The 14,938-nt window shown below is 58.7% G+C and overlaps 1 protein-coding gene across 1 annotated transcript in view; it reads left to right on the forward strand.

Moving 5' to 3' along the window:
* The first annotated feature begins 514 nt into the window (after nt 1-514).
* The window catches only part of WNT9A (Wnt family member 9A), a 43,736-nt gene continuing 29,312 nt past the window's right edge, over nt 515-14,938 (forward strand). The window contains exon 1 of the mRNA XM_029078434.1: nt 515-720. Coding sequence (XP_028934267.1) covers nt 596-720 — 125 coding nt within the window. The 5' untranslated portion in view covers nt 515-595. The remainder of the gene's footprint in view (nt 721-14,938) is intronic.

Consider the following 14,938-nt stretch of genomic DNA (forward strand, 5'->3'; position numbering starts at 1 on the left):
TCCCCCTCCCTGGCCACGCCCCTTCCCCGTGACGTCATCCGCGTGTCCCTTCGCTCGAGGGGCGGGGGGGGTCCAGTCGAAGCCACGCCCCTTCCCCCTGACGTCGCTCTCGGTTCCCTTCGCTGGGGGGCGGGGCCCCCTCCGAAGCCCCGCCCCTCCCCGTGACGTCGCCCGCGGCTCCCTTCGTTCGGGGGCGGGCCCCCCTCCGACGCCCCGCCCTCCCCGTGACGTCACCCGCACCGCCCTTCGCTCGGGGGCGGGGTCCCCTCCGAAGCCCCGCCCCTCCCCGTGACGTCGCTCGCGGCTCCCTTCGCTCGGGGGCGGGGCCCCCTCCGAAGCCCCGCCCCTCCCGGTGACGTCGTCCGGGCCCCGCCCCCTCCGGGCGCGGCGATTGGAGGAGCGGGGCGGGGCGGGGGGGGGCGCGTCCCCGGCGTGCGGTCCCCGCCCCCGGGCCGTGGCTCCTCCCGGCGGGGTCGGCGGGCGCGGCGGGCGGCGGGGTGGGCGTCGCGGGGCGCTATAAGAAGGCCGGGCGGCGCGTGCGGGGTCCCCGCGGCGCCCCGGGCAGCGCGATGTTCTGCCTCCGCGCGGCGCCAGCATGTCCGCCGCCCCGCCGCAGCCCCCCGCGCCGCCCGCGGCCCCGCGCGGGACGCTCCGCGCCTCCTTCGCGCTCGCCCTGCTCCTGCTGCTCGCCGCCCTCTCCCCCAACGCCGCCTACTTCGGGTACGTCTCTCTCGGCCCGCGACGCCCGGGACGCCGGAGCGCGCACACGCGCGCGCGCACACACACACGCACACACGCACACACACACACACCCCGACAGACCCCCGATACCCCCGGACCGCCCGCCCGCCCGCCCGCCCGCCCTCCTCCCCCAGCGCCCCCTCCTTACCCCCTTCTTTTACCCCCTTCTTTTACCCCCTTTTTCTTCTCCTCCTCTTTTCCCCTTTCTCCCCCCTTCTCCTTCCCCCCTTTTTCTCCTTCCCCCCTTCTTCTTCTTCTTCCCCCCTTCTTCTTCTTCCCCCCTTCTTCTTCTCTTTCCCCCCTTCTTCTTCTCTTTCCCCCCTTCTCCTTTCCCCCTTTCTTCTCTTTTTCCCTTTCTTCTCTTTTTCTCTTCTCTTTTTCCCTTTCTTCTCTTTTTCCCTTCTCTTTTTCCCTTTCTTCTCTTTTTCCCTTTCTTCTCCTTCTCCCCTTCTTCTTCTCCTTCTCCTCTTCTTCTTCTCCTTTTCCCCTTCTGCTTCTCCTTCTCCCCTTCTTCTTCTCTTTTCCCCCCTTCTTCTTCTCCTTCTCCCCTTCTTCTCTTTCCCTCCTTCTTTTCTTCTTCTCTTTCCCCCCTTCTTTTCTTCTTCTCTTTCCCCCCTTCTTTTCTTCTTCTCTTTCCCCCCTTCTTCTTCTCTTTCCCCCCTTCTCCTTCCCCCCCTTCTCCTTTCCCCCCTTCTCCTTTCCCCCTTCTTCTTCCCCCCCCCCCCTTTTCCCCCTCTTCCTCTCTTCCCCCCTTCTTCTCTTCCCCCTTCCTTTTCCCCCTCTTCGTCTTCTCATACTCTCCCCCGCTTCTTCTCCTCTTCTTCTCCCCTTTGCCCCCCATCTTCTCCGCCCCCCGTCCTTCCTGCGGCCCGGGGGGTCCCGGGGGGGGGGTCCCGGGGGTGTCGTGTGTCGCGTGTCCCCCGCGGTGTCCCCCGTCCCCGCCTCCCCCCCCCCCCGCCCCCCCGAGCCTTTTCCAAGCTGCGCCTTCTCCGCCCGCGGACTTTGCAACCCAATCCGGGGGGCGGGGGCTGGAGCCGGGGGGAACCGGGGGGGGGGCGGGGCTGGGGGAGACGCCCCCACCCCTCCCCCCGCGTCCGGGTGACCCCCCCGACACCCCCCTCCGACCTGTCAAAACTGGGACCCCCCCCCTTGTCCCCTCAAACGACCCCCACCGCCTTGGACACTTTGGGGGGAGGGGTGGAAACCTTATTCAATCGTACTGAGCGCTTACTGCGTGCGGAACGCTGTACTGAGCGCTTAGACACGGCCTGACGCTTTGGGGTGGGGACTCGTTCGATCGTACTGAGCGTTTACAGCGTGCGGTACCCTGCACTGAGCGCTTAGGCATGGGTTAACGCTTCTGGGCGGGGGTGGGAACCTTAGTCAATCGTCCTGAGCGCTTACAGAGCGCGGAACACTGTACTGAGCGCTTAGGCGTCGGTTGACACTTTCGGGGGGACGGGACACAATCGTACGGAGCGCTTACTGCGTGCGGAGCGCTGTACTAAACGCTCAGGCTGACCCTTCTAGATGGAGGGGGGGGGGGTCCCGAGGGGCGTCTCTTACGGCCTCCAGCCTTGGAGTCCTACTAATAAAAGTCTAGACTGTGCGCCCGCCGGGGGGCCGGGGAGGCGTCGGGTGTTGCCCTCTGCCAAACGCTCAGCGCAGCGCTTTGCACGCAGTAGGCGCCTGATAAATACGACCGATAACGATGGCCCTTGGACACTTTCGGGGGGGCCGTGGAGAGAGGGGAGGGTCCGGCCTGGGACACCTAACCGTCAAGGCCTCTGTCGAGCGCTCACTCTGGGCCTGGCACCGTCCTCCGGGCCGGAGCAGTGTACTGAGCGCCCTGGAGGCCAGATTTTGGAGAGTGTGTGTGTGTGTGGTGCTTTTGCTCCACGCCCAGAGAAACCCCAGCGGACGGGAACTCTTTTCTGTTTGACTTTTTCCGAGCAGCCGGCTCTCTTCTGTCCCTCCCCTCTTCTTTTTTTTTTTTTTTCCCCTTCTTCCCCCCCCCCACCCCTCCTCAACTTCTTGAAAAAGCCTTACCGAATCCAGATGTTCTTTGTACCGTGCCCTAAAGAGAGGGGGGGGGGGGGGAACCCTGAGATTTATTTTTCTTGCGTTTTCTTTTTTCTTTTTAACCTCCGGGGAAAGTGTCTGTCAGATTGATGGTCGATATTACCCAGTTGAGAGCCAAGAGCGTCCGCCCCTCGGGCGCGCACGCTGAGCGCCGGAGAGGCTGTGTCCAGCCTGCCCCCCTTCCCGTCCCCCGCCCCCCCCCCTTTTCCACCCCCACCCTTCCTTGGGTTCACGCCTCGTGCACGAGGGGTCTCGGTGGGTGGAAACACTTCAGACCTTCTGCGCCGGTTGAAAAAGGACCAGAAAAACACAAAAACAAGAGCTGGAACTAGGCCCCGCGGAGCCCGGAGCTCTAAGGAGAGGGAATTTGGGGGGTGGGGAGGGAGGAAAAAGAAGGAGGGGCTTTCCCAAACCTCCCTCCGGGCTGGGCAGGGCGACACCGGGAGTCCCAGTTTCCCCGCTGCCTGTTTACAGTTGCTTCCAGATGAATTTATTTAAGAGCTTGGAAAGAAAAAAAAAAAAAAAAGAAGGGAGCAGCGGTTTTGTCTGTGGCTTCTTCCAGATTGTCCTGGATTCCCTCCACCCCTCTCTTGGAGTAGATGACTTCTGTACGTTTTTCCCTCCCGATCAGGCCACCCCCGCCTGGTCCCCACCGCGTGTGGTTTCGGGGGAGCCACGGTTAGCCCCCGTCGCCTCTCTCCTCCTGTCTTTCCCTTCTTTTTCCCCTTTTTTTGCCTCCTTTTCTCCTCCTCTCCATCACCTGTTACCTAGCGGTGCGCGCAGGCGCAGTTCCCGCTCCGGCCAGCAGAGGGACGAGTTTTCCCAGGAATGAGGGGCGCCGGGCCCGCTGCAGGTGTATCCTGTTCTCAAAGAAAATAACATTTTCCTGGGAAAATTTCCTTTTGTGTTTTTCTTTCTCCCTTCTCTCTTTTTTCCCTCCCCCCCCCCCCCCAACCGCCTCCTTTCCCTTTCTTCTCCTCTTCTCCCGGGGAGGATCCGTTCCCTTTTCGCTTGCCTCCGGGTTACAAGCGACGGAACGGAATCTCGGGGACTTAATGATGTGGCTGTCTGTTCGGCGCTTGCTATGTGCCGAGCACTGTTCTGAGCGCTGGGGGGGGGGATACGGGGGAATCAGGTCGGCCCACGTGAGGCTCACGGTTAATCCCCATTTTGCAGACGAGGTCACTGAGGCCCAGAGAGGCGAGGCGACGCGCCCACGGTCGGCTGACGGGCGGCGGAGCCGGGATTCGCCCCCACGACCTCTGACTCCCAAGCCCGGGCTCTTTCCGCCGAGCCACGTGGCGTTGGTTATTACGGGGTTAGCCGACTTGGCCTCGGTGGGCTCGGAAGTCGGAGGGGAGGGCTGTTGGAGGGCGTGGAAACCCCTTTGGCGGACCGGTCTGCGCGTGTGTTTGGCGAGGGGGGCGTCTCAGAGGGTGCGAGGATAATAACAATCCTTCCCTGCAAGAATAATAGTAATAATGATATCGGTTAAGCGCTTCCTAGGCGTCGGGGACTCCACTGAGCACGACAGATGGGGTTGGACGCAGGCCCTGTCCCACGCGGGGCTCACCGTCTCGATCCCCCTGGACGGGAGAGGTCCCCGAGGCCCGGAGGAGTCAAGTGGCTTGCCCAGGGCCACGCAGCGGACGGAGAAGCGTGGGCTTTGGTGGCCGTGGAGCCGGGGAAGGGTTGGTTCTTAGACGCTTTGGCCACCAAGTCTAGTCTTAAGGCTCTGATATCACGGTCATGATATCGGAGGTCATGGGTTCGACTCCCGGCTCGGCCGCTTGTCAGCCGGGCGACTGTGGGCGAGTCGCTTCACTCCTCTGGGCCTCAGTTCCCTCATCTGTCAAATGGGGATTAACCGGGAGCCTCACGTGGGACCACCTGATGACCCCGTACCTCCCCCAGCGCTTAGAACAGCTCTCGGCACATGGTAAGCGCTTAACAAATACCAACGTTATTATATCGAGGAGCCTAGTGGGTAGAGTCCGGGCCTGGGAGTCGGAGGTCGTGGGTTCTAATCCCGGTCGTCTACCGTGGGACCGTGGGCACGTCGCTTGACTTCTCCGGGCCTCCGCTATCTCATCTGGAAAACGGGGATTGAGACGGTGGACGCCGGACGTGGGCTGCTTCCAACCTGAATAGCTTCTATCTCCCCCAGCGCTTAATAGAGTGGCTGGTACGTACCAAGTGCTTAACGAATACCGTCCAACAAAAAAAGAGAGAGAGAGAGAGAGACTCACTGGGTCAAATGGGCCGGCTTGGATTTCGGCCCCAAATCACCAGGCCGCAAGCCTGGAGAGCGCCCGTCTCTGTCGGTCTCTTTGCTCCCGAGTAAGACGCCTCTCCCCTCTAATGCATCCTGGCAGAAGGGCGAAAATGATGACCCCGACCTCATTTTCCCCCCACCTCTCCTCGTCCTCCTCCTCTCCCTTTCCCCTTTTTTCCCCTCTAATGCAACCTTGCAGAAGGGCACAAATCACGACCCCTGACCTCACTTTCCCCCACCTCTCCTCGTCCTCCTCCTCCTCTCCCTTTCCCCTTTTCTCCCCTCTCCCGCCTAAGCTTCCTCGGAGCAGGTCGTCTCTCTGGGTGCTCGCTGTTTCCTCCTTGTCCGTCGGTGGTGTTCGAGCACCCCCCGAGCTGTCTTCCCCCCGGGACCCCCAGAAAGCCGGCCGTCCTGCCCGATGCCCCCCAGCTGGGCCGGGCCAGGCGGAAGAGACCCCTTCCCCTCCCCTCTCGGTCGATCCCACCACCCGGGTTTGCGTGTCGGGATGTTAAACGCTCAGACCTTGGGAAGATTCGCGGAGTAGAAGGCGGGCAGACCTGGGGGAACGTCGGGGGGGCGAGAAGGGGCGGACCCCTTGGGCGGTTTAGAGATGCGGCATGGCGTCGTGGATGGAGCCCGGGCCTGTCCCGGGTTCTAATCCCGGCTCCGCCCCTCGTCCGCCGGGCGACACTTCTCTGGGCCCCCTTACCTCGTCTCTAAATTGGGGATGGAGACTGTGAGCCCCACGTGGGACGGGGACTGTGTCCAACCTGATGACGTCTACCCCGGCGTTTAATACGGTGCCTGGCACCCAGTGAGCGCTTAACAAATACCACTGTTATGATCGTTCTTATTAAAGGAAACAAGGCGGCGGGACTCAGGGTGTCGCCCGGCTGTCTGGACGAGCCAGCGCGGGCCCGAAGGGTCTGGGGTGTGGGCGGCTCTGCTGCGTGACCCGGGGCCGGTCACCTAACTTGGCTGGGCCTTAAAAGGGGAGAATAAGGACCCCCACTGCTCTCCCTCCCTGTTAAACGGGAAGGGCCCGGTCTGATCCCAACGTCTTTCATCTACCCCCTTAGTGCTCTGCACACAGTAAGCGCTCGATAAGTACAACTGACTGACTGACTGACTGAATGAATGAATGAATGAATGAATGAATACCCCCCCAACACTCAACAGCAAACATCACACCGCGGCTCACTAACTCCTTCTTTTCTTTTCTGCTGAGCAGTTTTGGAATTCCTTCCCCCTTCCCGTCCGGCGGACCACTGCTCTCCCCCGTCTTCAAAGCCTCCCTTGCCCGCTGTGTGACCTCGGGCGAGTCACTTCGCTTCTCTGGGCCTCAGTTTCCTCCTCTGTAAAGTGGCGATTCAGCACCCCTTCTCCCTCTCCCTTAGACTTTCAGCCCCGGGTGGGACAGGGACTGCGTCCACCCTGACGATCTTTTTATCTCCCTCGGGGTGTTGATAAATTTCACTCCTGCGGAGCGGTGTGGCCTAGTGGAAAGAACTCGGGTCTGGGGGCGGGGCGGAGGTCCCGGCTTCCAATCGTCCCAGCTCGGTCACTCATCCCCTCCGGGTCCTCGGGTGGGACGCTTCACTTCTCTGTGCCTCGGTCTCCTCCGCCGCAAAATGGAGCTTCGGTTCCTTCGTGCGGTCGTATTTATTGAGCGCTTACTAGGTGCGGAGCTCCGGACTAAGCGCTTGGAAAGTCGAATTGGGCGACAGATAGGGACCATCCCTACCCGACAACGGGCTCACGGTCTAGACGGGGGGAGACGGACACCAAGACAAAACAAGTAGAGGGGCGTTTGATGCCTCTTCTCCTCCCTCCCGTTCGGACTGCGAGCCCCCCGTGGGACCTGACTCGTATCTTCCCCAGCTTAGTGCGGTGCTTGACGTCCAGTAAGCGCCGAAGAGATATCACGATTATTAATCTCCTCGCGAAGGCCTTCCGGGCCCGGATTGCTAATCTCTCCAGCTGCCAGTTCTGCCCCTATCTTTATGCCGTACAATAAATAACAGGTGTCTGTCCCCCCGTCCCCCCCGGCCTTTACCCCACTGGATCGTAAACACGTTGAAGGCGGGTGCGGTTCTCGGCCCTGAGAAAACAAAGCAACGAGGCCTAGTGGGCGGAGCCCGGATCTGGGTTCTAATCCCGGCTCTGCCACCTGTCCGCCGGGTCATCCTGGGCAAGTCCCTTCACCTCCCCGGGCCTCAGTTACCTCAGCTGTAAAATGGGGGTTAAGGCCGAGAGCCCTCTGTGGGACGTGGACCGTGTTCGACTCGGTTCGCTTGTGTCCACCCCGGCGTTCAGCGCGGTGCCTGGCACAGAGTAAGCGTTCGACAAATGCCGTGGTTGAGTATGATTGTGACTCAGACGGTGGCTTGTCCACCGTGGTCGGTGGCCACAGCGGTCGTCCGGGAGTCACGCCCGCTCCGGTTCTTGCTTCTCCTCTGACTTGCTGTGTGACGCGGGGCAAGCCGCCGCGCATCTCTGGGCCTCCGGTTTCCCTTTCTGGAGGCGGGCAGGGGAGAGGAAATACCTTCTAACCCGTGAGCTCGGCGCGGGCAGGGAAGGTGTCTCTCTCATTGTTCTCTTGCCCTCCCCCGAACGCTCAGTACTTTGCACGCAGTAAGCGCTCAGTAAATACGTACATTTGATAAACAGGGATCCAGATAAGGCCATACGTCACTCTGAGCTGGATCGTGGGCTGGTCCGAGACCGGAGCCCAAGACGGGGGTCTGGTCCGGGAAAGGTGGGATGGACTCTTTTTTTTTTTCTTTCTTCTTTAAGTGCTTTACTTTGCGCCAAGCACTGGTCTAAGCGCCGGGGTAGATCCAAGCTCATCGGAGTGGAGATTAGCTCCCAGCAAGGAGCCGGACGGCCTCTCTGCCAAGGAGGCAGAATCCGGCCCGGAAGCAGGGGCGTGGACAGGATGACCGCAAGATGCCCCCTTGTCCCTGCTTCTCCCACCCCCCCCTCCGTTCTGACCACCTCCTCTTCTAGGGTTGGAAACCTCCCTGGACCGTAAGCGCCCCGGCCAGTCGGAGCACTGTACTGAGCGCTGAGGAGAGGACGATAGATTACATTCCCTGACCGCGGTGAAGTTCCAGTGTGGAGGGAGAGACGGAAACGAATCGAAATCAGTAAATGAGAGGTCGGGACCTGAGCGGCGCGGGGATGAGGAAAGGGAGGAGGTCAGGGTGACGGAGAAGAGGAGAGGCCGGGCTTGGTCGGGGAAGGCTTCCTGGAGGAGGTGGCTTCGAAAGGGGCGAGACTCATCGTCTGACAGATGCGAGGAGGGAGGCGGGACGGGGACGAGCCGGCGGTGGCGAGAGAGGTGAGATGGAGGCGCGGTGCGAGAAGGTTGGCGTGAGAGGAATCCTGTACTCTCCCCGGTACCTAGTACGGTGCTCTGTACACCATAAGCGCTCAATAAATAGCACTGAGCGGGAGGGGGGCTTCTCGGTTCCTCTCCTAAAAGGCATCTGTGTATCGATCCGGATCGGCGTGGGATCCGGGTAACAGCAGTAACCCTCCACTGGCTGCTTCAGAAGTACCGAATAACGCGGCCCAGTGGAGAGAGCACGGGACTGGTATTCGCCAGAGCTGGGTTCTAGTCCCGCCCTACGGCCTTGGGCAAGTCACCCGGGGGAAGCAGCGCGGCTCAGTGGAAAGAGCCTAGGCTTGGGAGGCCGAGGTCACGGGTTCGGATCCCGGCCCTGCCGCTCGTCAGCTGCGTGACTTTGGGCGAGTCGGTTAACTTCTCCGTGTCTCAGTTCCCTCATCTGTGAAATGGGGATTAAGACTGGGAGTCCCCCGTGGGACCACCTGCTTTCCTCGTATTCACCCCAGGGCCTAGAACAGCGTTTGGCACGTAGTAAGCGCTTAACAAATACCATCGTCATTATTATTAATAATAGGGGGAGACAGTGTCAAATAATTGAATGAATAGAGTCTAGATGGTAAGCTCGTCGTGGACAGGGAAGGTGTGTGTTTTTATTGTTCTGTCGTACTCTCCTAAGCACGTAGCGGACAGTGCCCAGCACACGGTAAGCGCTCAGTAAATGCGAATGAATCCGTCGTCCTGTTCCAAGCGCTCAGTTCGGTGCTCCGCAGACAATAAGCGCTCAATAATAATAATAATAATGATGTTGGTATTTGTTAAGCGCTTACTATGTGCAGAGCACTGTTCTAAGCGCTGGCGGAGATCCAGGGTCATCAGGTTGTCCCACGGGAGGCTCCCAGTTAATCCCCATTTTACAGATGAGGGAACTGAGGCCCTGAGAAGTGAAGTGACCCGCCCCCAGCCACCCAGCTGACAAATGGCAGAGCCGGGAGGCGAACTCACGACCTCTGACTCCGAAGCCCAGGCTCTTTTCCACTGAGCCGCGCATGCGGTCCTCTTCCAAGGGCCAAGTAGAGTGCTCCGCGTCCCATAAGCGCTCAGTAAATAGGACGGGCTGACCGAAGGAACGGGAGTGCTCAGACTGGGGGGTGGCCCGTGCTCTGGGAGCGGGGGTGGGGGGCAGCCATCTCCGTTCAGCTGTGCGACCGGACAGATGTCACCCCGCTGTTCCCCCACCCCCCGGCCCCCGGGCAGAGGGGGTGACAGCTGTGGCCGAGGTAGGCAGCCTGCCCTCATTGCCCAGCTGGCGGTTGGCCTTCCCTTTTGTCCGTCTCCCTGTCGAAATGCCAAAGATGCTAATAATAATAATAATTATCCTTATGGTACTTGTTGAGCGCTTACTGTGCGCCAAGCGCCGTTCTCAGAGCTGGGGTAGATACAAGTTAATCAGGTTGGACACGGTCCCTGTCCCGCGTGGAGCTCACACCCTTAATCCCCGTTTTTTTTCCAGATGAGGTCACCGAGGCCCAGAGGCGTGAAGTGACTTGCCCAAGGTCGCACAGCAGACGAGTGGCGGAGCCGGGATTAGAACCCGTGGCCCGTCGACTCCCAGGCCATGGAGCCAAGCTGCTTCTGACGATAGAGCGGTAATGTCGCGCTGAGCCCTGGGGAAAACATTCCTTCATTCAGTAGTATTTATTGAGCGCTCACTATGTGCAGAGCACTGGACTAAGCGCTTGGAATGGAGGATTGGGCAACAGAGAGAGACCGCCCCTGCCCGATGACGGGCTCGCGGTCTAAACGGGGGGGCTCAGACGTAACCAGGTCAGGAGAAGCGCGGCCTAACGGGTAGGAGCAGCGTGGTTCGATGGAAAGAGCCCGGGCTTGGGAGTCACGGGTCATGGGTTCGAATGCCGACTCTGCCGCTTGTCAGCTGGGTGACTGTGGGCGAGTCACTTCACTTCTCTGGGCCTCGATTCCTTCATCTGTCAAATGGGGATGAAGACTGTGAGCCTCACGTGGGACAACCTGATGACCCTGTATCTCCCCCAGCGCTTAGAACAGTGCTCTGCACAGAGTAGGCGCTTAACAAATACCAACATTGTTATGATTATTAGAGCCCCGGCCTGGGAGTCGGAAGGACATGGGTTCTGATTCCGGCTCTGCCTCTTGTCTGCTGTGTGACCTCGGGCGAGTCACTTCACTGCTCTGGGCCTCAGTGACCTCATCTGGAAAAGTGGGAATCGATCCCCGTTCTCCCTCCTGTGAGCCCCGTGTGGGACCTGATGATCTCCTATCTGCCCCAGTGCTTACTACGTTGCTTGGCACGTAGAAAAGGCTGAACCGATAACAGTGATCGTGATTATTAATTATTATTATTGGGCTAGACACCCCTCTGCCAAAGGAGCAGAGTGGCCTAATAGGAAGAGCCCAGGCCTAGGAGTCAGAGGAGCTGGTTTCGAAACCCGTTATCTCGTGAAGCGTTCCATATATTTATTTTTTTTTTTTAAATCGCGATTAAGTTGTCTCGTTTCTGTCCGTCCGTCTCCCCCGATTAGACTGTGAGCCCGCCAATGGGCAGGGACGGTCTCTCTCTGTTGCCGAATCGTCCATTCCAAGCGCCTAGTCCAGTGCTCTGCACATAGTAAGCGCTCAATAAATACCACCGAATGAAGGAATCTCATTTGTAAAACTTGGATGAAGACCGTGGGACCGTTTCCAACCCGATGAGCCCGGAGATCGAACGTGCCGAACACCGTTCTCGGCGCTGGGGCACCAGGGTAACCACGTGGGCTCCCGGTCTTCGTCCCCATTTGACAGCCGAGGTCACCGAGGCACCGAGAGGTTAAGCGGCTTGCCCAAGGTCACCCAGCAGACAAGTGGCGGGATTAGAACCCGCGTCCTCTGACTCCCGGCCACTTGCCACTACGCCACGGAGGACGCTCCGGGGAAGGGGGCTGTGACCGGATGGGTTTTGAAGTGGGGAGGGGTCCTGGCCACCCCCGCCGTCCCGCCCCATCTCCCACTGCTCGAGCCTGTCCCGACCATCTCCCCAGAACCGGTTCTGGTGGTGTGATAATCACCGCGGTATTTATTATTATTATTATTATCATCTGTTTTATTATTATTATTATTATCTGTAAGCTCATTGCGGATAGGGAAGGTCCGATGTATTGTTCTACTGTACTCACCGAAGCGCTTAGTAGAGTGCTCTGCACACAGTAAGAGCTCCGTAAAGACGACTGAATGACCGGGAAGCGCTCGATAAAGGCGACCGACTGACCGATGACCGTGATCTAGGAGGAGACCGCCCTCGGCCGCTGATTTGTCAGTCTTCCCTGTCGGCTCCCTGTAGGCCGGGGGCGTCTACGCCTCCCCTTCTGTATAGCGCTCGGCACACAGTGAGCGCTCCATAAATACTCTCCGTCGATTGACCAGAACGTAGGGAAGGAGGGCGGCCGTGGCAGTCGGGGGGATTAGGGTTAGACTTGGGGTGGAGCTAGCAAGTTCCATACACACCCAGGCTTATCTCCCGCAGAGATGGGAGCGGTTTAGGCCAAGCGGAAAGAGCCCGAGGCTGGGAGGCAGAGGACCTGGGTTCTAATCCTGACTCCACGACTTGTCTGCTGGGTGACCTTGGGGGCAAGTCACTTCTCTGGACCTCAGTTAGCTCATCTGGAAAGTGGGGATCGAGACCTTTTCTCCTTCCCGTGAGCCCGTTGGGGGACCTGGTGATCTTGTATCTACCCCAGTGCTTAATAAGGTGCTTGTCACGTGGTGCACTTCGCAAATACAATTATTATTATTATTATTATTATTATTATTGTTATTATTATTAGGCTAGCCACCCCTCTGCCCCCACCCCAGAGGAGTAGCGTGGCCCAACAGGGAGAGCCCAGGCCTGGGAGTCAGAGGACCTGGTTTCGAATCGCGGCCCCCCCGCCCGAACGTATCGAAGCCGTGATAATCTTCATAATAGTGGAATTTGTGTAGCGGCGTGGCTCAGTGGAAAGAGCCCGGGCTTGGGAGTCAGAGGTCATGGGTTCTAATCCCGGCTCCGCCACTTGTCTGCTATGTGACCTTGGGCGAGTCACTTCACTTCTCTGTGCCCCAGTTACCTCATCTGTAAAAATGGCGATTTAAAAAATGTGAGCCCCATGTGGGAATAGCTGCTTACCCAGTGTCTACCCCGGCGCTTAGAACAGTGCTCTGCACATAGTAAGCGCTTAACAAATGCCATAATTATTTTGAGAAGCAGCGTGGCTCAGTGGCAAGAGCCCGGGCTTGGGTTAGAGGTCATGGGTTCGAGTCCCGGCTCTGCCGCCTGTCAGCTGTGCGACTGTGGGCAAGTCACTTCACTTCTCTGGGCCTCAGTTCCCTCACCTGTAAAATGGGGATTAACTGTGAGCCTCACGCGGGACAACCCGATGACCCTGTGTCTCCCCCAGCGCTTAGAACAGTGCTGTGCACATAGTAAGCGCTTAAATACCAACATTATTATTATTATTATTATTAAGCGCCTACTGCATACCAGGCCCATACTAAGCGCTGGGGTGGATATGCACAAATCGGTTGGGCGCAGTCCTTGTCCCACGCGGGGCTCACAGTTTCAATTCCCATTTTACAGATGAGGTAATAAGGCCTACCCCCCACCTGGTCTGGGGAGGGGGGGAAAACCCGGTTTAGGGGGGTAGTACAGAGCAATGATTAACTCTCCCCAGAGAGCAGCTTGCGCTTAAACACCGCCCGGAGCGTTTAATAATTAAAGGACTCATGCTTTATCACCACTTATCGCCAAATGTGGCCCATGGCTGGGTCAGAACTCTTCCCCCCCCAGCAGAAGCCATCAAAATCGGGTCAGGGAAGGGATGGGAGACGGAAGTTTCCTTCCTCAAAGGTACCGTCCGTTCCACCCGACCTCCTGTCTCGATTTGGAAGAGGGTCGGGGGGAGCGGACGGGGCCCCTCTTCCCACAGCGTGAGTCTGTCTGGGTAGAACACGATGCGTCCGGTGACGTTCGGTAGTGAACTGTACCTGGCAGGATTCACTGCTCTCCGTTTGTTTGTTTTTAAGGGTATTTTTCCGTAGTAACAATACAATAATAACGGTATTGGTTAAGCGCTTACCAGGTGCCAGGCGCTGTACTAAGCGCTGGGGGGGACGCAAGCAGATTGAGCTGGACACAGTCCCCGTCCCGTGTGAGGCTCACGGTTTCAATCCCCATTTTACAGTCGGGGGAACTGAGGCGCAGAAAGGCGAAGCGACTTGCCCGAGGTCACACGGCAGACAGGTGGCGGAGCCGGAATGAGAACCCAGGACCTACTGGCTCCCAGGCCTGGGCTTACTATGTGCCAGGCACTGTTCTAAGCGCTGAGATAATCGGGTTGGACACAGTCCCTGTCCCGCGTGGGGCTTGCGGTTTTAGTCCCCATTTTACAGATGAGAGAACCGAGGCCCGGGGAAGCGAAATGACTTGCCCGAGGTCAGGCAGCCGACCGGTGGCGGAGCCGGGATCAGAACCCAGGACCTTCTGACTCCCGGGCCCTAGCCACCAGGCCACGCCGCTCCTCTAGGGTAACGAACCGGGTTCAATACGATAAAATCTCAGGGAAAGGCCGGCGGTCAAAGCATAAGAACCAGACGATTATGTAGGAATGTGGATGGAGCGGAGGCAATCCCGAGGATGTTTTCGAAGCATCCAAACCCACGATTTTCCCATAAAACGGGACTCTTCAGTTCTAGCGGGGATGACTCAGTCGTAATTATTATAATAATAATGGGATTTAGGGAGGGCTTTACTACGTGCCAAGATCTGGGGTAGAGACAAAATCGGGGGCCAGGCACGCTGATGGGTGTGACCTTGGGCAAGTCGCTTCACTTCCCTGGGCCTCGGTCCCCTCATCTGGAAAATGGGGGTGGACACCGTGAGCCCCACGTGGGGCAGGGACCGCGTCCAACCCCATTTGCGTGTATCCACCCCGGCGCCTCGTACAGTCCCTGGCCCGTCGTAAGCTCTTAGCGGACGCCACGGTTAGTATGATTACGATGGGATCAGGAAGTGTTTGGGGTTAGGGTCCGTCAGTCAATCGTATTATTGAGCGATTACTGTGCGCGGAGCGCTGTGCTAAGCGCTTGGGGGAGTCCGATAGAACAATAGAGCAGACACGTTCCCTGCCCACCACGAGCTTACAGTCTAGAGGAGGAGACAGACATGAATAGAAATCAATAAATTAGAGATATATTAGAGATGCGGGCCGTGGGTTTGTTTCCGACTTGTGTCCGGCTTCTGTGGCTCTCTCAAAAGCGATCGGTACAGCGTTTGGCCTATAGTGAGCGCCTAATAAGGGTCACAATCTGGGTGGGAAAGATGGGAGGTGATCAATTGGGAGTATTTACTGAGTGCCCTCCGTGGTCAGCTCACTGTATTGAGCACGTGGGAAAGGACTATAGTCAGTAGACGTGATCTCTGCCCTCGAGGAGCTTCATTC

Source organism: Ornithorhynchus anatinus, chromosome 13, assembly GCF_004115215.2.
Source record: "Ornithorhynchus anatinus isolate Pmale09 chromosome 13, mOrnAna1.pri.v4, whole genome shotgun sequence".
NCBI lineage: Eukaryota > Metazoa > Chordata > Mammalia > Monotremata > Ornithorhynchidae > Ornithorhynchus > Ornithorhynchus anatinus.